Source organism: Diadema setosum, chromosome 22, assembly GCF_964275005.1.
Source record: "Diadema setosum chromosome 22, eeDiaSeto1, whole genome shotgun sequence".
In the NCBI taxonomy this organism is placed as follows: domain Eukaryota; kingdom Metazoa; phylum Echinodermata; class Echinoidea; order Diadematoida; family Diadematidae; genus Diadema; species Diadema setosum.
Window position 1 is genome coordinate 29,363,700 of NC_092706.1, and position 25,117 is coordinate 29,388,816.

The following is a 25,117-nucleotide window of genomic DNA, read 5'->3' on the forward strand; positions in this document are numbered from 1 at the left end:
GGCCATCAGCTCCAATTCGCGAAAATTTCATGCCGCGAATATATCATGTTTTACAGTACACATTTGGTTAACATTTACATACAAGGTAACACAGAGAAGTTGAGGTTAAGCCATCGAACAATAAACTTTTTTTTTGAACATTTCACGAATGCCATCTTAGCACTCTGGATTTGACAAGAATCCTGCGATCAGTCAAGGAGAGCAGTTATGTAACAACTGGACGAGTGTTTACAAAGCTAGTAGTTTGCACACACTTGAAGACAACAAAACCCGTTTCAAGTGTCCCCAAGATATTTTCAGACCAAAACTCAAACACCCACGCACCACAATGACTCACAGCGCTCATTCAAGTTAGACCTACAAACACACATAAACACGTGTGGCTCCAAACTTTTCAATGTTTGCCACGGGGAAAGGCACACTCTCTAAATAGTTTCGCTCTGACACTCTCACTCTCTCGCTTTTTTCTTCACCTCTTTCTTGGACGTTCCACTTTACGTTCCTCCTCGCAGGCTTTTATTGTCCATCATTTGTAATGACATATTGTGACCCTGTGCACTGACCCAGTTATAAAAACCAGATGTTTGAATATAAAAACAGGCCATTATATTCTTCTTCTTCTTTTTTTTCTTATAGCAGCAGAGAGGAGTTTGCTATCGCTCAAGCTGCCAGCATCCAAAAACAAAAACAAAAAACAAATGCCTTGTCAGTGGTGTTATGATTTTGTGTTCACACATTATCCTTTCTGTTTAGATCCCAGAATCTTATTGCAATTGCCCTTTCACTCTCTTCCTGTCTCTAATAAATTTTTCCCCTCCCCTCCCCCTCCCCCTTTCTTTATCCATCTCTTTATCACTCTAGCTATCTATTCATCTTATCTACATAATTCAATCTTAATCTCTAACTCTCTCCTATGTATACACCTGACAGGCAAGAAAAGGGGGTGGGGTGTGTGTGATTTATCTTCATAAGATATGAAATCAACTTTCCACAATCTTAAACATGTAAGACAATGTAGAAAACTAATCATTTCTACAGGAACCTGGTCAATTACACTCACAGCTTTTCATGGAGTTTAAAATCATTAGAGAAGAATTCATGTATTGCAAAATATTGCATCATAATATTATGAGCATGTGTGAGGTAATGAACTTTTAGTCTACCGCATAGTGGATCCGTTCATCCCGTAATTCTCTGAGAGCCTTAAATCCCCTAAAAAAGGAGAATATTTTTGAAAAAATACATGTAGGCCTACATGTATAAACTCAACTGCACATAACAAATAACATAAATCAATTCTTACATGAAAACCTTACAACATAATAATGCTATAAAGTTTGAAGGAGCTAAGAATTATATAAATCAATCATATTTCATAAAAGATAACTGGGAAATAAGCAGAGATGTGTTGAAACTGATGTTGGTACTGTATATTCCATGCAAAGAGGATATCAAAGATCCAGAAGTACAATTGTAGTTAGGGGATACCACAGAGTGGGAAGGCTGGCCTGGGTCAGATACCAGTATTCAAAAATCTCACTGAGGAATCGTGTACAGGTTTATCGCTAATTTTTCTGTATGAACGCACACAACCAAAGAATCTCAACTAGAGTCAACCATTACCGGATGAGTGCATGCTTCAGTGCATATATTCATCACTGATGGGTGCTATTTATGGTTTTTGAATGCACCCCAGTAAGCAGAAAATGAAGAGATCTATTCAATCAGACCAGGGAAGTGGACTGATCAGACCACCCATAAACCCTTATGCTACCTGGTCTTTCATTTCACAGGATACAAAATGTAGTAATTAAGTGCTCATATAAGTCAAGGTCTCTTGATCATTCATAAATGCTTGAAAACAAACTCCTGATAGATGACAGTAAGACTGAATTGTTATTGATTGGCACATCCAAGCAAATATCTAAACTTTCTTTTGATGGGATGTAAGTTGGAAGTACCGTCATAAAGTCATCTACCAATGTAAGGAATCTTTAAGAGTATTTTTCTGACACACATCTGTACATGGAAGCACACATCATAAGCATGTGTAATTCATCATACCATATGATATAAATCTTAGATGTATATATATCAGGAAATACTTAGATTAGGATAGCATAAAAACAATTGTCCATGCATGTATCAGTTATCAAGTTCATAATTAGCTCTTACATGGACTCCCTGATTTTCAAGTTGGGCGACTGCAGAGAGTCCAAAAAGCCTGTGCAAGGCTAATTGGTAACAAACCCAGATTCTCAAGGATTACTCCTCTTCTGAAAGACCTACACTGACTTCTAATTCATCAACAAATATTGTTTAAGATTTTGCTGATTGTATACAAGGCACTTATTGGTTAAGCCCCTAGTTACATTTCTAAACTACTAGTGCTTGAATCTCTTTACCACACACATAATCCGTGTAGTTTTAAGGGCACTCTTCTTTTAAAAATTCCAACATGTTCCAGTATTATTGTGATTGCGATTGTGATTGTGATTGTGATTGTGATTGCGATTGTGATTGTAATTGTGATTGATTGTGATTGTGATTGTGATTGCGATTGATTGTGATTGTGATTGATTGTGATTGTGATTGTGATTGATTGTGATTGCGATTGATTGTGATTGCGATTGATTGTGATTGTGATTATGTTTGTGAGTGTGATTGTGATTGTGATTATGATTTGTATGATTATGATTCCGATTATCATCATCATCATATGTACCAACATGTAAGTACTGTATGAGCTGTCAAACATTTCACATGAATGAAGTGAAAGGTATTGGTACATTACACCACTGATGTGGGTAGGTCCTTGACCCAAATGCAGATCAAGTCTTCTCCCCAGAGGGGTAAGACACACCCATCTCTCTCTAGCCTCTCTGAGTTCATGATAGGATAATTGGAGGTAAATGATATCCCAACTGCATAACTGAAAGGGAGGGGTACAGGAACTTGTGGGAGGGGTAGGGACGGAGGGGAATGACCAAGACACTATGGACTCCTAGAACCATTCCTGTAAGTCACAGGAATGATGTAGCCTTCATTGGCGACATAGCCCATCTGTGAGCCAGCCAGCTTCATTGATATACCAGTGCTTAGTGATTTCACAGGAAGGTGATTAAAGGAACTGTTTAGCAGTGTTTCCCATTTAGAATTTGAGCTGGATTATTCTAAATAATACCAATGTCCCTTGTGATAAGAACTGTGTAGAAATTGAAATTGTGAAGAAATGATTTTGGTAAAAATGATCACAAAGTTCTTAAAAGGAGTGAAACATTAACTGACAGGATAATTGAGGAGAAGTGTGGAATCCATAACGAACCCGTTATACTTGATAGTGAACGAAATATTTAAGTTTAAGTTTGGATGCATTGTAATGACTTTCTTCTTACATTTTAATAAGAACTTTAAAGTAGCTCAGTCAGCATAGGTCTCATCTTTTTTATTGAAATGTAGAAGTAGAAGTTTGAAGTTTATTAGCAACAACATTTGAACATGTACATTTTCAATCATTATACAATGGTATTTACATACATATATGAAAAAAAATACTTATCTATTACTCCTTTACAATAACATGATTAAATGAAGACATTTGAGATTTAAATGTGATACATGTAGCGTAATTCTACAAAGTTGTTGTTAACAAGGAAACCAAAAGTTAGCACACGTGCTAGTCGAGATTGGTCACCTTGATCTTCATACTAAAAGCTAAACACAAACGAAAAATTATTACATGGTTGGTTGAAATGGCTGTTAATATTTAAATACAACGTACATCATATATTTTCTAACACAGAAAACTAATTATACTTGATACAATATCTATTAGAGAAGGAAATCTGCAAGGCATTTACGAAATGTAGATCTTTTGCTTTGTTCACGCATTTCTCCTGGCAATGTGTTCCAAAGTTTTGGTCCTAAGTAAGAAATTGAAAATTGTCCCTGTGTGGTTCTAAATTTTGGTAAGTACAACATTCTTTTTTCATTTGTTCTTGTCCTGTAAGTATGATGCACAATTTGGCAATAGTCATACAGAGGGTGCGGAATAGTTCCATTGCAGAGATCGTACATAAATGTTAAAACTGAGAACTTATGTAACCTAACAACATCTAGAAGTTTGAATCGTTGGAACAATGGTTCTGAATGTGTTCGTAAAGTCGAAAATGTTATAGCTCTCAGAGCCATTTTTTGAGAAATATGTATACAATTTAAGTGAGATTTATAAGTACTGCCCCATACTTCAATACCATATAATATGTGTGGTTGTATAAAAGATTTATACAAAAGCACAAGAATGCGCTGCGGAACATACTGTCTTAATTTATACAGTACACCTACTTTCCTTCGAACACATTTATTTACCAATTGAATGTGAGGTTTCCAAGTGAGATGACAATCAATCTGAGTTCCGATAAAGGATGCAACACTCACTTCATCAATGTCTGTGTCAGATAGTTTTATTGCACCCCTCATCGAAACTAACTGACGTTTTCTTCTGATTACCATATAATTTGTTTTCTTTAGATTGATTGTAATCTTATTGGCATTACACCATGTTTGAACTTTGTGCAGGTTTTCATTTACTTCATTCACATCTATTTCTTTTTGGCGAGCAGCATAAGTATGAAAAATATTTGAATCGTCGGCAAACAATCTGAATTTAAAGAAAGAGCAAGAGCGTGGCAAATCATTTATAAATATCAAAAAGAGTGTTGGCCCCAAAACTGACCCTTGCGGGACACCACAAGTTATAGTCTTCGGTGTCGAGACCATTCCTCTATAAGATAGCAGCTGAGATCTGTTGGACAGATAATCAGCAAACCATTGAAGTGGAATTCCACGAACACCATAATGAGCCAGTTTACATAGAAGAATATCATGATTTATCGTATCAAAAGCCTTTTTAAAATCTATAAAGATACCAAGTGTTACTTTTCCTTCATCAAGTGATGTCATTAGTGTATTTACAAGATCAATTAAAGACAATTTCGTACTGTATCTTTTACGAAAGCCATATTGGTGTTTATAAAAAATATCATCGGACTCAAAAAAATCAACCAGTCTATCATTTACAATTTTCTCTAAAACCTTTCCAATTATTGGCAGAACGGAGATAGGTCGGTAATTTCCAGGGTCCGATTTTGGTCCTTTTTTATATATTGGTGTTACTTTGGCTATTATTATTATCATTATTGAAGCCACCACAACCTTAAGTAATGTTTTCAGCAAACATCTACATTGTGTCATCAATGGTAAGGTAACTGTACGAACACAGCTAATGATAGAACTATATAGTGATGTTTGCTGGAATGGTGCAATATAAAGTTTTAACACACAGTTAGCCACTGAGTTTATCAGACTCACGGCTTGCAACTCTTGATAATAACAACCGGAGCTACACCGGACTACCCCAATGGTGCTGGTATTCTGTCTCTGGTAAATTTTACTCTTCAAAAGACATCAGCAAATGGCTTGGAAGATACATTGTATGTGTTCTTCTGTAGGTAAACTTGAAGGATCGGTCTTGGACATAACCATGGCTTCACACATCCATGTACAATAGTGTAGACAAGGTTCATGGTCTTACTAATACAAGACCCATATAACTTTAGCACAGACATAATAATCTCCACACAAACTAATTTCACCATCTCTCTCTCTCAAGCTTCTTTCTATAAATTGATCTAGATATCGTTCTCTCCCCCTTTACTCTTTCTTTTATAGTCTGCCCTGATTGCTCTTTTTCTCTCCCATTTACTTTCATCTCTTTCTATCTATCTATTCATCTAGCTATCTATCTATTCATCTATCTATCTATTTATCTCTCTATCTATCGATCTATGTATCTAAATCTGTCTATCTATCTATCCATCTATCTATCTATCTATCTTTCCATCTCCCTCCTGGCCTTCCTGATCAGCATGAAACAAATGTCTTTTTTCTCTCTCTCTCCCAATTCCCTCCTCCCTTTCTACAACAATATGTTATTTAAGCTATCCCCCCCCCCACCCCTCCTTGTCTGATCAGCATCAGGCCAGTCGATGTCACGACTTGTCACATTGAGGAGTATAAACTCAGCTTGATGGAAAACGTCAGTCCTTCAGTGTCCCACTTTGCTTATTTCGTATTGGTCTCGGATAAAGCAACTTGGACATTTGAAGTATTTGTGTCCCCCCTATATATATAGATCTCTGTTTCTTTTGATAGATGCATGGGTCCATTCACACATAAAGCAACTGGTTTTTGAATCATGATGTGTGATATTGGTTTTCCTACAGAGTTGATTTTAGGTTGTTTTTTTACAGCGAATTGCTTCTCAAATTAATGTGCTGCTTCTCAAATTATCACCATAATTCCAAAACAATCACAAGATAGATTTGGATTGTGATACCAAATGAGCAATTAAGTGGAATTTTTATCTCTGCACGGGCAAAAATCTTGAGATTTGTATCCTGCTAATTGGCGTAAGTGTGAATCTCATGACTAAATGATGTCAGGGTATATATAGTGTGGAATACAAACTCGGAGACAGCCGGTAAGGCATGGCATGACCGAGACTAGATGTTGAATTCATTAGCACGGCACAGCTGATGCATTCCAATCTAGTTAGTAAGCAAACCTACTGGTCCTGGGATGCAGCTGTAACAGCATGCCTTACTGATGTCAAGTGATGGTAAATTCATCTTCGCTCTCTACTAGCTCTGCCCCCCCCCCCCATTTCTGTCTCTCTATACGTGTATATATAACATACATCCACCTTTGACTCCTATACAATCATTGTGTGGCCATCTGTGTGTGTGTGTGTGTGTGTGTGCAAGCATGACAGAAAGATAGAGCGCGAGAGAGAGAAAAGAAAATGTCCTTGCGTTACAACTGACAGCAGGGGCCATCACTTGTCACACAACAGCAAGCCTTTATTCATCAAGCTGTTTGATGTGTACCTTTAAATTTGGTCTGTCATAACATGAAAACACATGGTGTGGATTATGTGTACTTGCATATTGTATTACTACTCTTATGTTGTTGCAGCTGAATGTTGCACACAAACCAGGTACAATGTACATAAAACAGTAGCCCATGCGGCAGAGAGCTATTTAAAAGGAGCATGTCATAATGTCCTTGTGGGTGCGTAACTTGATTTCAAATTTTTGGAAAGTTTGGACAACTCCACTTTCTCATCACTCAAATGCTCGTCTCAGAAAAAGTGTGTCATACTGCTGGTATTTTGCTCTCCTCCTCAACCCACCCTTCCCCCTCCCCTCCCCCAACTCATCCGATATCAATCTTAATGCATTTATCATATATGAGTGAGGGGTTCACAATCTGAAACCCAGCACACTCACTGAAGATGTATGTCTACTTTTTCTTTCTCAGAAAACTATGCTTCCATCCTGTTAGAATGGTTTGTCAGTACTTTGTGAAGCCAGACCAATTAAAAGTTAGTCTGAAAAGAAAGAGTAAACTTTTACAAGCATAATGGTGAAAAGTTGAATTGGAAGAAACTTAGGGAAGTTTGAAAAGAAATTGTGAAAGTTAAGTGATTTTTGCAAAAGAAAAACAAATTGTATAATTGCATTCGGAAAGAAAAAAAATGGAAACTTCAAGATTTTGTGTAAAAACTGAATGGCAAGTTGTCAGACAATGACACCATCAACTCACTCACATGCATATTCATAATAAGTGTTTAAAAGGTGTTAAATGTGAAAATTAGCGAAACTTCTTACAGTCATAACTTCCATAATCTCTACCCAATTTTGATTAGATTTCAAGGTAATAACAAATTAAATCACATTAGAATATACTGTATGATATCATTTGATATTATCATTTACACAAGACTGCATACAATTTACTGATTTATTAGATACATAAAAAGGTATGATTGTACATTGAAGAAGAAATTATCTCTATTAAGGTTACTTTCATTGGCAGACAGACATGAGAGTCACTCTTTTAAATTGGTTGTGATTGAGCAACCAACTTCCACTCTTTTGAAACATCAGTGAAATCATACTTGACAGACTTGCTGCTGGCAATGATAGGGTTAATCTAACAGGACTTGGATTTATTTGTGCAATAGAAAAGACAAAACAAAAACAGGCTTTTCAGGCCATCTCCTGTGACATTGACTACAATCTGGACACCCATGTCTCAGCTGCTGGACTACTGATAGACAAGTGAAGGTTGGTTCCATTCTTCACAGGGTTGAATACAAGTCATCTTCTCTCTTTATTTCTTTTCTTTTAATATGCCGCTACTTTAAAGGGTGTGTAAAGTTCTGGTCGAGGTGAGGATTTAGCTTTTAACGTTTTGCGAGATATTCAAAAACCACTCTATGAGATGTCAAAGAGCATGCAATTCTAGGGGGTATCAAAAGTTTATATGATGAAAATCGGTTTTGAAATGGCTGAGATATCCAAAAACAAGGTGAAACAAAGAGATCTTAATAAAAAGCGTGGCCTGTCGCCTTTTTATTATTATCACTTTTTTGGATATCTCAGCCATCTGAAAACCTATTTTCATCAAATAAACGTTGAATCCTTCTTAAAATTACATGCTCTTTCATATTTCATAAGAAGTTTCTCATTATCTCACTTAGGAATGTTGAAAACATGAATCCCCACCTCAAGAAGTACTGTACAGTCCCTTTAAAGCGCAATTTATGTTGGCTTCAATAAATAGATTTAACTCTAATCAACTACAATTGTAGCAAACATAATTGTAGATTAAAATTTCTTCCACTTTGAATTGTTCCATTATGCAACCAATCTCTAAAAGAATGTTACATGAGTTTCTCTAGAGTGATTGATTTCAACTTTCTGTTGATAAATGCTTACAGAGATAAACTCAAGATGTGGTAATTCATGAAACAGAAATACGAAATCAAAAATAATGGGATGCCGACTGTAAGAGAGTATGAAATACTGTCAGAGATTATTTATTATATCAGATTTATATATTATTTATGTCATATCAGAGATTGATCAGGATGTATTTAGTGTGACCTGCAATGTCAGTAGGGATTTACAAATTCTTGCTCTGTTTTCTTCTCTGGTTTGTGCATCTTTTTTTCTTTTTTTTGGGGGGGAGGATTGGGAGGAAGGAGAGGAGAAAATTGGTTTCTAGTGAGGTTTTTGCTTTTTACAATGACTGCCTCATATGGGCACAAGTACTGCTTGGCTAGCAATGAAAGGAGCACACAGAAACTATGCTAAATATGTTAAAAATGCAAGGTGGATGAGGCAGGACCACAAGAATTGCTTTGGGCTTGTGATCAACACCAGAACAACTTTGCCACCAAAATTGAGTTACACTTCTTCTTTTTCAGAGAGGCTGTTCATATTGGATATGAACAATATTTCAAATTGGCAAGCATCATGTATCACGCAATTTCTAAACATTTTTTTTCTATAAAACTTTACGATGTAAGCTTCTGAACTTTCTGCAGCTTATAAAGCAACATTGCTCTTTGTACAAACACTTCATTCTCTATTTTTTTTTCACCATCTTACCAAAATCCCACATTGTAGGCCTATACGTTGTAAAGCACAAACATCCTGATTAACAACCAGTCAAGATGATGAAAAACTATCGGAAATTATTTTTAAGAAAACCGGCTTTTTTGTTTTAGTGAAGACAAGTATGAATTGAAACAGAACTATTTAAAATATTTTAAGATATCTAAATGACTCGTTTTCTGTTCAGGTGTATAAACTAATAAAAGTGTCTGAAGATTTTGTGCCATGTGTGAACACACCTATCTTTGCCAGTTTTTTATATTCTAGAACTCCTGCTGGGAATCTCACATCAGGTTCGGCCTCTGACTTCACTACCGACAGCTGTCTGCATTGGGAATTGACAGGGTCTTAAACTAACTACTATCACTGGGCAATAAATATAAAAAATATATGTATTTATAAACAACATGGCTTGGCCACTTTTAATAGAGATAATTATAACTCTCATTTGCAAAGCAAAGGCGGAGGATAACCCAAATAGTAGTAAACAAATTGTTGCATGAAATGACTACTTGATTCAAGTGATACATTGCTTCATTCAGCAGTTGATGGGACTGGGAGCAAGACTATTATGTCTTTAATGGTAACTAGATGAAGCTTGATCCAGTCATTTACCTGGGCCCCTCTTCTCCAATAACGCAATCCTTTTGAACAAATCATTTCATACATATATGTTTATATATCATAGTACAGTTGAACCTCTCGTATCCGGACAAGTCGGGACCAGGGCTCATCCGGATAAGGGATTTGGCCGGATACGGGAGACTCAATGCTTTATACATGTACATTGTACATACACATGTACTGATGTAGCCCACTGTAGTACCACTATAGTAATGTGTATACTCATAGGCGCCGGAAGTGGGGGGGCAGGGGGGCGGCCGCCCCCCCAATCCAAAAAGTGGGGGGGCAAAACGCATTTTTGCCCCCCCAAAAAGCCCCCCCCCCAAAAAAAAAAAAAATAATAAAAAAAATAAAAATAAAAATAATAATAATAATAATAGAAATAAATGAATAAACAAAGAAAATAAAATAAATATGTATAATATATGAATAAAAGGGAAAAAATATGGCTACAAACGGCAGCTTTTGGACTGTAAAATGTCAAAATTTTAAAGCTCGCTCGCTTCGCTCGCTCGCATCCAGCAGTTGAGCCCGGTGCACCTGAAGCGAAAAACATAGCTACGACGGCAGTTGTTGGACTCTAGAATGTCAAAATTTTCAAGCTCGCTCGCTTCACTCGCTCACATTGAATCGTTATGCCACTCTCCTAACGTTGCTGCCAGTAATTGCCAGCAGTTGCGCCCGATGCCCCCCCCCCCCCTTAATTTCCAAAGCGAAAGATATAGCTACAAACGGGAGTTTTTTTACTGTAAAATGTCAAAATTCTCAAGCTCGCTCGCTTTGCTCGCTCGCATTGAATCGTTATGCCATTCTCCTAATGTTGCTGCCACTAATTGCCAGCAGTTGCGCCCGATGCGCTGCCCCATTAATTTCCAAAGTGAAAGATATAGCTACAAACCCCAGTTTTGGGACTGTAGAATGTCAAAATTTTCAAGCTTGCTCGCTTCGCTCGCTCGCATTGAATCGTTATGCCATTCTCCTAATGTTGCTGCCAATAATTGCCAGCAGTTGCGCCCGATGCGCCCCCATTTATTTCCAAAGCGAAATATATAGCTACAATTAAAACTCCAGTTTTGGAACTGTAGAATATCAAAATTTTCAAGCTCGCTCGCTTCGCTCGCTCGCATTTTATTGTTATGTCATTCACCTTACGTTGCTGACAGTATATAATTTGTCGATCGTTTCACACCGTCATTCCATAATCCATGTAAGGAAAACTTACAATGTTCCTCAATGACTGCGTTGTTGAATGTATCACATTCCGTAATGTATTGTAGTCCCATTATTGCTCACGCACACACACACAAACATACAGACCGTCAAAATTACTTTATGGTTCCCCCCATGTTTCGACCCACCGTACGCCACTTTACATATATATATATATATATATATGTTCATCTTGGAATTTTCCACGTGTTGGACTTCGAATGTTGTAATTATTAGAAGAAAGAGTCTCAAGTACGCCATGGATCCAACGATTACAAAAAAATTTTATTACAAAATTTTCGGTCTGCCTCAGACCTTCGTCAGTGCAAAGACAATGATGGACAATGACATTGTCCATCATTGTCTTTGCACTGACGAAGGTCTGAGGCAGACCGAAAATTTTGTAATAAAATTTTTTTGTAATCGTTGGATCCATGGCGTACTTGAGACTCTTTCTTCTATTATATATATGTATGTAGAATATACAAATGTATATATATATACACACTGTATATAATAGATGTGTGTATGCGTGTGCGCGCGCGCGCGTGTGTGTGTGTGTGTGTGTATGTGTATATTGTGTAACATATGCATGGTCTAATCTTGAGCCCCCTCCAATGTTTGCCCCCCCAATCCAAAACTGCTTCCGGCGCGCCTGTGTATACTGCAACCTTTTCATTGTTACACTCAGTAACAGACCCCAAAATAGAGGTGTATGTTAATGTTGGAAGTAATATGTAATTCATGTGTGTTTGTGTAGGAGTTCTCAAGGAGTTGGGAATCCCCCTTTCCTCCCGTAATTATTAAAAAAAAAAAAAAAAAAAAAAAAAAAAAAAAAAAAATCACGGCGAGATTGCGTCCGTATAATAGAGAGATCCGGATAAAGGGAGGCCGGATAAGAGAGGTTCAACTGTAATATACTGTTTGGTTTGGTTGTTTTCCTTGAAATTGTATCTAAAATAAAAATGTGATATATTGGATATAACATTTGATTTGAATTAAATTGAATTGAATTGAATTGAATTGAATTGAATTGAATTGAATTGGATTGGATTGGATTGGATTGGATTGGATTGGATTGGATTGGATTGGATTGGATTGGATTGGATTGGATTGGATTGAATTGAACTGAACTGAACTGAATTGAATTGAATTGAATTGAATTGAATTAAACTGAATTGAATTGAACTGAATTGCAATAACAAATATCTAAGGAATATTTTCCCCTTTACACTGTTGATTTACTAGATTTTGTTTATTAAGACATAGGCCTATTTTGTTTAATTTCTTTACAATCACACTTATGTCATAAGTCCAAACTTTGCAAAACTTTTCACTTCAGTGGTACTTATGAAGAGAGTAAATTTCTCTTGGATATTCATTTTGTCTTAACATTTTCTATTCTGAAATTCCCACAGACTTTACACAAGCTTCATCAACTTTCTGTACGCAGTGGGTTAAATCAATCACAGATGCTGACATGTCGCTTTAAATAGTCTCCATCACAGACTTCATTTGCAGGTATGACTAAAACTGAATGCATGGATGATGACGAGACTACATGAGAGTGGGTGGGAGTGTATGACAGGCTTGGTTGCCCTACCATCTCTGGTATTTGGGACATGGCCGGAGATAAAGAGAGAGAGAGTGATAACGAGGAGAGTCAGACTGAGAGAAAGAGAGATGGAGAAAGACAAGGAGAGAGAGGGAGAGAGAGAGATGGGAAAGGTCAGATAGTTGATAAACAGAGGCCAGGCCAATGGTAAATGAACTAGAACAAATGTCCATAGCATTTCGGTTTGCTTTCTAGCAATTTATAACACTGCTAAAAATTAATTTAGCTCGATGGAGCACGTCAGATTTAAATGAATGGTCAATGGAACTCATGAAATGAACAAAACAATTTCAACAGCAGCACAATACAGTTTACTTGGTAAGTCATAATAATATGCTAAAAGTAGTTAGTTTAACAGAACTCAACAGATTTAAAATGAATGGGTGGGAAAAAAAAATCATGAAATGAACTAAAATAAATGTCCATAGTAGCGCAATCCAGTTTACAAGACAAGCCATAACATGGCAAAAAAAAACTTAAAAAACTAGTGTAAGATCAATATAACTCAGCAGAGTTCAGTGAAGAGCTGATATTAACGCATGATGTTTATTATTACATGCAGCTACCACTGAATATGAATCCATTAATTTCCTGCCTTTGAAGTCTGGGTACTGTATACTGTAAAACCAGAAATCTTCGCACACATGAAACTCTCGCAAATAGTTGAGACTCGCGAAAGTAAAATGTGCACTAAAGTTTTTGTCTACACGTTAAACTGCATGTCAGTGGCAGTTCAAGAAAGTTTCATGCCACAAAAAAAAAGGGGGGCATCAGCTCCATTTCACAAATGTTTCATGCCACAAATACAGTGTATTTCTGGTTTTACAGTAGTCATGATTGGTCAATTCTGGAAGCTGTATAGGGATACATTGTATATTCACCCCTTTCACAAATGCATCAATCAATAGACTGCAGAAGAATAATGTGATTAATTCAATGACAAATGCATCCATAAACCCCTTAAAATAATCCACAATTATATTGTTGATGAGTGCCCCCCCCCCCAAAAAAAAAAAAACACTCCAAAAAACAGATAAGACTGATAATCATCAAAAGACCTGCATATTCCCCTCCGATGAGGTTAACATGTTTAGCCATGCATGAATTTTGCTCTCACATAATTGTATAAGTATTGACTGATCTTCATTACGCTAACATAAAACACTCTTGGACAATTTCCATATACAGTATACCCACATTGACATTGAAGACCATGAGTTATTAGTCCCACATTGAGCATTTTGTGTAAGAACCCATGCTGAACTGTCTTCAAAACACTGGGGCTTCATCATATGAAAAGATTTTGTCACTGTTTTACGATGTTCTGTCATGTAATCTTGTCTTTACTGCAAAAAAAAAAAAAATTATCTAAGAAATGCAAAGTTTCCTGAGTTTGCACTGACACTGATAAAGAAAGGGAGGGGTAAAGATAATCTTCTTTTGAAAAGAAACAGAGGGAGGGGGGGGGGGGACAGAAAATCCCTAATCTTCTTCTGCAAAGAAGGAAATGTTACTTTGGTGTTGTTGACCAAACGGATTTGAGAGATGTGTCCTGGATTTCAGTCTCGCAGACAAAACCTGTAATCAAGGTTACCCAAAACTTGCAAAGATCTCTCCAAAAACACAAGTAACTGTGATGCATGTAGAATATACAATCCATCTCCATAGAGACGCTGTTGTAACATACCCTCAATTATGTACGGGCTGTGTCCATGTAATTGCAATCACCATATTCCCTTAATCATAATGGAATATAAAAGATATGTGATTTCACATTTTCCATGTAATTTAGAATGCTCCCATTTTTAATTACCACTATGAGATTTTACTTTCCACATGCATAATCTGTACAGAAACTAATATTGAAGAATTTAGACATCATACTATTAGTGTAAATTTGTTTAATTTATCATTATCAGCTGAAATGGATGATATACAGATAACAATGTGTCTCATTCTCTGACAATATTTCATTTTAATCAAAATGTTTGAGCTCTACAATGTATAAAAAGCACTTTGAGATATACAGTGTATACATACACTATATATTCCCTATTTGTGTATGCACTATACACTCCCTATTTGTAAGCATATTATGTTCAGAAAAGTTGGCCAGTATGCCATATTTTTTTTGTTGTTGCTGTTGGGGTTTTTTTTCACCATTCAACAAAATTGCAAGGCTCTCTGGTACTAGTATTAAATTTTTGAAAAATATGATTCCCAGATTTCATGTCAACTGTACCAGAGAAACAATCTACATGTATGTGTAAACTGTCAAGTAAAAAGACACAAGACAGAATTATGTAAAAAATATATTAATATGTACTCTAATTCCATACTGCAGTACAGTTAATCATGACAAGTACAAAAAGATAAAAGGAAACACATCAAGACTGGGGAAAGGGAGGTTAGCTCTGAATCAATCTAGCATCTGTTAGAGTAAAATTCCTCTGCACGAAGGTATTGCTTGGCATTTGTCAGGAGACGCACACAACACGACTTTATGGTCATCACTGTAAACACAACTAGCCTAATTGTCAATAAACTGTCTTGTTGAAGCGTTTTGTGTGGTCAGACGAGACACGGAGAGAACCAATCAATCTACAGGAAGACAGTAATCCTATGTAAGCAATGGTTTCTTGCAGCTTACTCTTGTCGTTGCCAAACTCTGATGGAATTATTCTATTCAATGATTGCTTTAATTCTTTTAAGAGAGCATGATTATTTCTTGCTGTACAATGATATTTGTATCACATTGACTCAATTTCTTCACATCACAATCTATTCAGACTGTACTATTCAACTCTATATGCTGGATATTCTACAAAATCATAATGATTTCCTGCCAATTACGCCAGAATTTCATAGCTCTCTCTTTCATGGTCTGTTTTTATCACAATTATTCTTTTTAATTCCCCATGCTGGAAAATCCATAGATCATAATCATTTTGTGCTGTTAAGTGGTACATTTTGTCATGTACATGTATAGTGAGTTTATTGCAGGAACACAAAAATTTCAGTGTCACGACCAAATGCACAAACTCAGGATTTATCTGGACATTCACTATCAAATTGCGAATATCCAGTTTTCCAGTTTTTCACCTCACCTGGAACATAAGGAGATATCTATACACCTCATTAACATTTATGTTTCCACCAGAAAAAATAAATAAAGATGTAAACACTAAAAGGTAAAGTTCCACTTGTTGATAAATTTGGAAAAGTCAGCTCTGTACCAAGAAAGGGCAGTCATCAGTTAAAGATGAAAGAGGTCAATGAACTTTACAGGGGTCATGACCTCTATGAATATACATGTCATACTACATATTGTACATTGTATATTTCTGCTCTTATTTTAATACAGTTTGTAGATTTCCCATGTGATAGCAGATGATACTGATTAGATATAAATATCAAAATAACGACCATGAAAGGAGAAGAGTTTTACAACGCCATTTATGTATAAAATGAAGATTTAATGAACTTGCTAATTAAGTTAACACACAACACACACTGAAACCACAAATATCAAATGAATGATAATGTATGAGAGTAGAGATAATCCATGCTTTGTGACAGCAAAAGAAGACATTGCTATTAAACAATTTAGGGTCTATATCACAGGAAATGAGAATAAAGCGTAACTTACTTGAAGTACAGCCAAAACGATCCTAGCTTTCCCACTCTGCACAGCTACAGTGCTAATGGTCGTTGTCAAAGCCGGCTGTTTCTCTTTAGTCCCAGACATTGCTATTAGTGTCTCGCGTCACAATCAATGTCCAATAAATATCAACTCCTTAAGCTTGTTTCAATTTCTTTTAGTAGGAACCTGTAGAACTAGATGCGGACGTAATTGGTCCCTTCGTAATAGTTTCTTTAGAACATTCAACATAAAACAAAATGTTCACAGTAAACAAACAACATAAACAGTTGCTTCAGATTTTTTTTTCCCTCTAATCTCCAACTAGTTCACATGCAGAAAAAAAGATTTGCGTTTATCGCTGTGCCATTGGAGATGCTCTTGTTTCTGTTCGTTAATCACGGTGTGCTTCAAATTGGTGTCGCGAGCGCACCACGGTGCCGGTAACGATGCACACGCGTAGTGCCCCACGCCAGCCAAACGCACCGTTCGTCTCCAACGCTCGGTACCCTACTGAGCCAGGGAGAGGGGAAGACCTGAGGTGGTAGACAGGACCAGCTCTCTCCTCCTCTCTCTCTTCTGGTCTCACACGCTTCTCTTCCTCCCTCTCTCCTTCCCCCACCCCCCCCCCCCACCCCAATGGACAGAGAGAGGGGGGAAGAGATGGAATAGAACACCAAGCCTGTTACATCTATATTAGGAGAGGCTCTCCCGAGCTGAACCCCATTGGTGGATAGAGGTTGAAACCCAATGGCTGTGTAAAGGCAATGGGATTACCTGAGGCAAGACATACACACACACTCTAGCATACACAACTTGCTTCAGTGCCTACACGAGTGAAAACAGGATAAGATGTTTGTATACCACACACTGTGTATCAGAGTGTTTGTGTGTGTGTGCATGTGTGTGTGTATACTCTTCTGTGTATATACTGCTTGTTGATATCTTATGCAAATGGTACATGCAAAGTACTTCAAAATGGACATTATTCTTTCCATTTCAATAAAAATAAAATCATTCATCAAGAAACAAACAGGAACAAATAAAAATTGTATGATGCCTGTATGATATAGTATTTGCATTAAAAAAAAGGAACTTCTCACTGAATTGTTTTCAAATATTTATGTGAATGCATGCAGGCAGAAATATTTCTATTTCAAAAGCACAGAACTTAATTCCTAGCAATAACCTGGTGGTGTCATCTACGAAAAGAGTATAGTAATAACTGATTTCCTTTTCTCAAATACAAAACCAACAACTGACAAATATGCCTGTAGGTGCATCTACCCAGATTACAGATCTCTTGGGTTGTTGTTGTTGTTGTTGTTTTTGTCAGTATTTTATAGCCTGTACATAACTTTGGGAATCAAAATTGTTTGCAGAGTGGCATGGGGCAAATCTAATACTGAAGAGTTTGTTGATGGAAATTTCTACATTTTTCATATACATATTTCTATTTCCGACTCAAAGCTACTTTACAGCATAGATGAACAGAAAGTAATCATGTCAGTTTATTATGCTGCACACTTTCATGCAGTAAGTACCATCTAAGATATCAGACTAAAATCCTTCTTTCCAACATTTTCAAACCATTAACTATAGCCTGACATGTTTCATTACATTTTACAATGACTCCATTATAATGGTGAGTACTACTACTCAATAAATTTGAAAGGTTTAAGAGTTTCCCTTGTAGCCATGCTGTATACCACATGAAGAATAAGTGGTGTACTTAACAAAGACAATACCCTGTAGTTTCTCTTTCAACACACTTCAGCCTTTGCAAACTTCAACAAGATACTGTAGGTATCATTGCTTGATGTATATGACTGTTTCTTTACCACAAAAAAAAAAATCCACTTTCATGAAATTTGAGATGCAAAATGGCATTATTATCCGTTTTCATTACCCCATTTATACACACAAGAGATAAATCACTGCATAGAGTTGTTAACTTCTCTCTGTAAAGTACTAGTTGTGTGCTACAAAAATGTGTCATGACAAAGGAATGTGAAATTGGATCTTTTCATTCTGCCTCACCCCTCCCCATTCAACGCAGCTAAACAATGAAACCAGGTTCTCTGAACAAAAGCCCCTTTTAGCATCTCCTTCAATCAGCTTACAGATATTTGGACAAGGTCACTGATGGGTGAAAAGTTAAGTCACTTTAGCACAAGAAAGGATCAATGAACTTGTTGCAAAAACATGATGTCGAGAGAACACATCATGGTTCTCCACACACACACATGCAAGTACAGTGTACCATAGCTTGTAACAGCAGTGTACGGTTTTCTGGAGCCACAAAAGCACTGTACAAATTTATGTGACCACCCAGCTCAAAATCCACAAAAAGCAGGCCATCAAACGAATTTCCACTTTTCAACAAAATTTATCCAAAGAATAAGTTCTAAGCATTAAACTGATATACAACCTGTCAAAATTGGACCATTCTAGCCCATTCAAAAAGTGATTTGAAACAAGAGAGAGTTAAGAAGTGCAGTTTCGAGGGAGAAAAGAGGATTTAAAATTAGGGACACTCAGGAGTGCTGTGCAGAAGTATCAATGAAAATCCCAGTGAAAGTAATGCCTAGGTACTCAAAAAAAAATTTGGTCAAGAAAAAATGCTCATATCTCATTTCAGTTTTGTTTTAAAGGGTTGGTATAGTATTGGTGAAGATGAGGATTGGGCATTTAACTTTTTGCGAGATACCACAACACCACTCATGAAATAATACAGAGCATACCATTTTAAGAGGAACTTAAAATTTATTAGTTGAAAATTAACTTTGGAATGGCTAAGACATCCAAAAACAAAGTAAAACAGAGTGATCCTAATAAGAGGTGGGCCCCACCTCTTATTAGGATCACTTTGTTTTGGATATCTCAGCCATTTCAAGACCAATTTTCATCAAATAACTTTCCTTATAGCATTATAAGTATGCTCTTTCATAGTTCATACATGTAAGTGGTTTTTCATAATCTCAAAAAGTCATAAAAAAATGTTTGAAACCTCAAATATGTTGGAAACTTCAAACCCTATCTTAACCGAAACTGTACCATCCCTTTACGCCAAAAAATTTTTACAGCAGGTAGAGACAAACAAGTAAAGACAAAGTTTACAAATTTGAGTGCGTCAACCGAAATGACACATTTTGGTCCTTCATGGAGAATTCTAATCTGCAACTTTTTGTGGGTTTTGAAGCTGGGTGGTTTTTCCTATCTTTCAAGAGGACAGCACACATTAAATACAACTTGAAATGTTTATGAAGAATTCCTTTCATGGAAATAAATTCCCTATTTATCAAAGATAATATCTCACCTGGGATTATTTGTAGCTATACAAATTGTTTGTAACCATGCACAACGTGAAAATTTGATCATATTGGCTTAATTTGCATTACCAAAGATCAACTCTTTATGTGCCACATTTACATGCCTGACTCAGTCAGTGGCAAAGTGTAACATTTTCTTTACAACCTTACGCATTGCTTGTCTGGTATAAAACTTTCTGTAAAAAGTTAGACAGTTGTGAAAAACAGAATGTTTCTGAAAGCACTTGTGCGTTGCATTCTCAGAATAATGTGGCACACAGGGGGTTTATACCATGGCACACAAAGAGTTATTTAAAAGGTAGACAGACTCCTAGGATATGGAATATGAAATATGAAGGAAAGAAGTTGACCTTGCCTCTATCTACTAGAACCATCTGCAATGTCTTGTCAAGGAACATTTTCTATCAACTTTTAATTGACTCACTGGGAATTGAACCTGAGCCATTTGATTGTGAGGCAGACACACTACTGACTGAGCCACATCGCCGCATTGCTCAGATCATTTTGATTTGACGAGTTTTAGCTTTCCATAACCAATAAATATCATTTCAACTAATCATATGCAGTCGAGTCTCCCTAATGCAGGACAAAATAAACACTGAATATCAAGCATCCACACAGCCAAACACTGTGAACACATCTAGAGAAAGACTCAGACACTCAACTATCAATCTTAATCAAACTTGGGCGAGTGAAATGCAGAGATGTATGTGATTGATGTTCTGGATTTGCTAATATTACAGTATTATGCAAATGAAATGGCTCATGAATCAACCACTACCAGTATTCATACGCTCATTTTTTTTTCTTTCTGATAGACAATAAGTACTAAATACGAATGTATTTCTATGATCTGTTGAGCATGATATTTTGTGAATTAGGACTTGTAGGACAATATCACATGCGGCTGAATTTGTGATCAAGAACCAAAGTGACAGAATGAGAAATAAGTCTTATCTTTTTTCACACGAAAAGTTAGTGACTTTCCTCTTGGGTTATGATAACAAATGGGAGGTAATATTTTTGTGAGTTGCTGATTTTGATAATATAACCGACTTGGGAAATTCGCAAGAATAAAAATGCTACCAAAAGAAAATACAAAGTATACAATAATTAGGACATGGTAGGATTACCACAAAGTCTTCTGTAGGCTAATGGCCAGACACATCCAGCACACACCGACATATTTGTTTGATTCACTATGCATACTCACACCAACAAAAACCAAGAAAAGAACAATACTTGAATAATAAGCCATCTAAAGGTGTTGCAACATGTAACATACGACACATGTCTTCAATACGTCACCACACACACTGCTTTCACTGCATATTTCTTCTCTGCATCAGATTTCCTTGATATTCACAGAATTTGATGCAAATTTAATGAGATCAAAAGCTCAGTTAGAAATACAAGGGAAACTAACTTACCTCTTTGACTCGAGCTTCAAACTCCTTCAGTCTTCTCTGCGCCTCATCCTCTGGTCTGTTGCCATAGTAACCAGATGATGGTCTTCCAAGTCTGTCGATGCTACCACGACTCCCGCTGAGTCGACCATCTATCCCCTGGAGGCTTCCCCGGCTACTTCGCCGGTCATCCAGTCCCTGGACACTGCCCCTGCTGCCTCGCCGGCCGTCCAGCCGGTCAAGACTGCCATGACTGCCGCTGTGCCGGCCGGTCAGTTGGTCCAAGCTGCTCTGGCTCCCACTGTGTCTGCCGTTGACCATCCCGCGTGGTGGGGCCGACATGACAGACTGGTAAATGGTTTGTGAAAAGAAAACATTATCATCAAACATCCTCTAAGAACACCACGGAAATAGAACAAAGAAAGTTTGATATCACGAGACTTCTGGATGATAAAGGTAGGGAGTTGGACCCTAGGATGCGGTTTGAAAAGACTCACAATAATTTTGAATCTTGGCGCTAATTACTTTGGCTGGCATAACAGTATACACAACAGTGATCCAGCTGTGAGTATGATAAGGGGCCACTTCACTGACAGGACATACAAACAAACTTTTGAATCCATCACTATATACTCAATGCTTTTCAATGCATGGAATCCAGCTTGCATCTATTAATTGTTGCTATGTCAGTCAAGTTTTATAGGTGCTGCTAACAACCTTTCTTAGAAGGGATGCATAACATTTGAATACGATGGTATACATGTTTGCTGTTTCTACAGTAAATGCAATCAACGTCAATATCAGCGTATATAATCATGATTGGTACAGGACCTTTAACCCTATTCTAACTGGGCTATTTGAGACCAAGTTTTTACTGGGGGGGGGTCAATTTGACCCCCCCTTCAGATCTCGGCTGCCGATCGCGCGATCGCCGCAAAATTTTGCCTGAACATAGAGCCGGATGTCAACTACAAGATTACATGGTCATAAAATAGAAAAATGTTGATTTCATATTTTTTAATTAATTAATTATGCAAATTAATGCATGAAATCATATTTTCACCTATAACTCCATCAAAAAGACTGAAGGATTATTAAATTTTTGTGTCAGAGTTCCTCAAGACACATCAAACAATTTTCTTGTAAAAAAATCGCGGAATCAAAATCATTTTCTTTTGTTTTTTATTGTTTTGTTAATTTCTTATGTATTTTATTGTTTTTTTGATCTTTTGTTTTCTATTTTTTTTTTGCCAAAATTTGTTGGAGGCACTTTTTCAAGCTTATCTACATTAGAATTGATTTATTTTAATGGTTAAAAGTTGAAATAATCTAATTTATATCAATTAAACAGAAAAACACAGTTTGCATTGGATTTGCACACGAAATCATGAATTTGAGCGGTTTTCGGGTTGACATGCATATGCAAAACATTGCATAACTTCGGAACGGTGTACCCGGACGTTGCAAATTTGGTCTCAAAATATGCGGGAGACTTCAATGAAAAAAGTCATGAAACGATGCGGCAAAATCTTTGCGCGTTGCGGAATCGTGGCGCGAAACGTCGAGGGGGGGTCAATTTGACCCCCCCCCCCAGTTAGAATAGGGTTAAACGCAACATAGCTACAGAGAAAAAAAGAAATGTAGCAAAATACAGGTGCATGTATTCTACTGAACAGAAAAATGTGACCCGCTACAATAAAAAGGTCCTAAAGTCATGCACGGTCGAAGCCGTGAAAATCGAGTTTGAAGTCAGAGCATTGAAATTGGTCAAAACTTACGATTTTCTGATTTTGATATATTATTGGAGTCTAACATGTCTTCTATCATCTGTCGAAATTTTGAAGCAAAATGGTGAAAGGAAAGTTCAAAAAATAGCATTTTTCTGAGCCATGTTTTTTGGCGTTTCAACGAAGCAGAAACTGGTTCGAAAATTTGGATTGAGCGCCACAGATAGGTTCCGCCCCTAACAATGACCAGAGTGATCTCATTGGTCAGTTTGTTGCTTGCTGCTAACCGAAGCGTGAAGCTCGCACACTGCCCAGTCGACTTGTGCGTGCGGGCAGGGTGCGCTATGCTCAGCCGCTTCTCACATCCTGGTCACTGATTGGTTGGTGAGGAGACCGCCGATGCTGATGTGCTTGAATGAACTCTTTGGGGGTTGCTAGGGCTTACCTTCTATTGTCCAGAGGTGAAAACTGACTTGCGTGTCCTTTAATCGCGATTGCGTCGAAAGGAAGACTTTTAGGGCGCTTTTCTCGAAACAGTGATTTTCCAGACGTCTTGACATGCTCTCTTTTAAACATCGACATCTCCGCAGCCGATTATTTTCATAAAATGTGTTATATATCAATTTAAAGCAGAAAGATTAGGGGATTATACCATGCAATTTTCAAATAATCGACCTCTCCCGACTATAGGATCATTTTGTTGTAGCGGGTCACAAATATCAACGGTAAAAAAAAAAAAAATTTGGCATATCAAAAGGGAAACTCGAATATTTACAAAAGTACACATAAATTTGTCACTCTTTTCAATCTACTAAATTGTGTTTGTTGTTGAGCTTCACATACTGATTGAGCACTTTCTCTTAGAATGTGATACAAATGTAGCATAATGTCTGACAAACAGAAAGACAAACAGACAGAGAACCCGAAAACCTAGTGCCTCTAGTACTCTTCAGGGCCACGGCATAACAAAATAGAAGTAATGTTGTGGAGGAAAATTCTTTCTCACCTGTTGCTTCTGGGCGACAATCGGGACAATTTCTTCTTGGGGAAGATCTCTCTTAGCTACGACATCCCAGTCCATACTTTGGGGTGGGGCGGGTCCCTGGTTCCTGGGGATTCCCCCTCCAGAGATCAGGGAGGACATGGAGCCATACCGTGATCCCAGGGTGCTGTCGTCGCTCCCGTCCACGCCCCAAAGGAGGTCAAGCTGTCTCCGCTTGCCGTCCAGCTCCTCTAGCTTCTGGTGGAGATGGTCAGCAGCCGGCTGGAGCTGCTCCGGGACAACCCTAATGGCTGACCGGGCAGCTCTGGACATAGAGAAAAAAAAAATAACAATCAAAAGTACATTGATGTACATTTTGATTCATCCAAGTAGTATGACAATATCACATAATTACTGTAGAAATGAATATTTTCGCGCAACTAATTTTTTTGCGCTCGGCCGGTTAAGAAGAGTTTCGCATGTTTTTAATTCCGCGGAATCAAGACGTCAACTACTGGAACATATGGCAAGCAAAAATATTTGCGTGCTTTTATTTTCCCGCTAGCTTCTGGTTGCGCGAAAAAATCAACACCGTGAAAATTTCCACTTTTTACAGTAACAGTTCATTCGTTCAACTGGACTTATTTACTCTCAACGATTTTCACAAGTAATTTAAGTCCAGTCGAACAGATTTAATCATGTGTTCTAATCAAAAGTAGATTCAAATCAGCCCTCAATGTATACACTCTTTTGCCTTAGCTTTGCTAGCATTTACACAGCACAGAGTTGATATCTCTCAAGAAAAACAAACAGGAAAATATAAGAACAAGAGGGGCAAATTGTGCAATCAGGAAAAATGCAAAATCCTACAGTGAGATTGTAATTACACAACAGTAAAGAATGATTTAAAATCATTATTCACCGAAACTTTGGTTTTGGAGATCTGCACCATTCACTGAACACAGCATATCAACATTACAGAAATCTACATCAAGTGCATCAGACTTGGACTGAAACAGATGTTTCAAACTCTGAAATTTTGCCAAAAATGTCAAGAA

General features: G+C 37.2%; 1 protein-coding gene across 1 annotated transcript in view; it reads right to left on the reverse strand.

Annotated features, from left to right (window-relative positions):
* LOC140245285 (titin-like) overlaps positions 1–25,117 on the reverse strand; it is a 240,109-nt gene that overhangs the window by 147,722 nt on the left and 67,270 nt on the right. The window contains exons 17-19 of the mRNA XM_072324869.1: positions 24,084–24,384; positions 21,605–21,698; positions 21,375–21,502 (exon numbers count right to left, since the gene is read on the reverse strand). Of these exons, the coding sequence (XP_072180970.1) occupies positions 21,375–21,502; positions 21,605–21,698; positions 24,084–24,384 (523 nt within the window). The remainder of the gene's footprint in view (positions 1–21,374; positions 21,503–21,604; positions 21,699–24,083; positions 24,385–25,117) is intronic.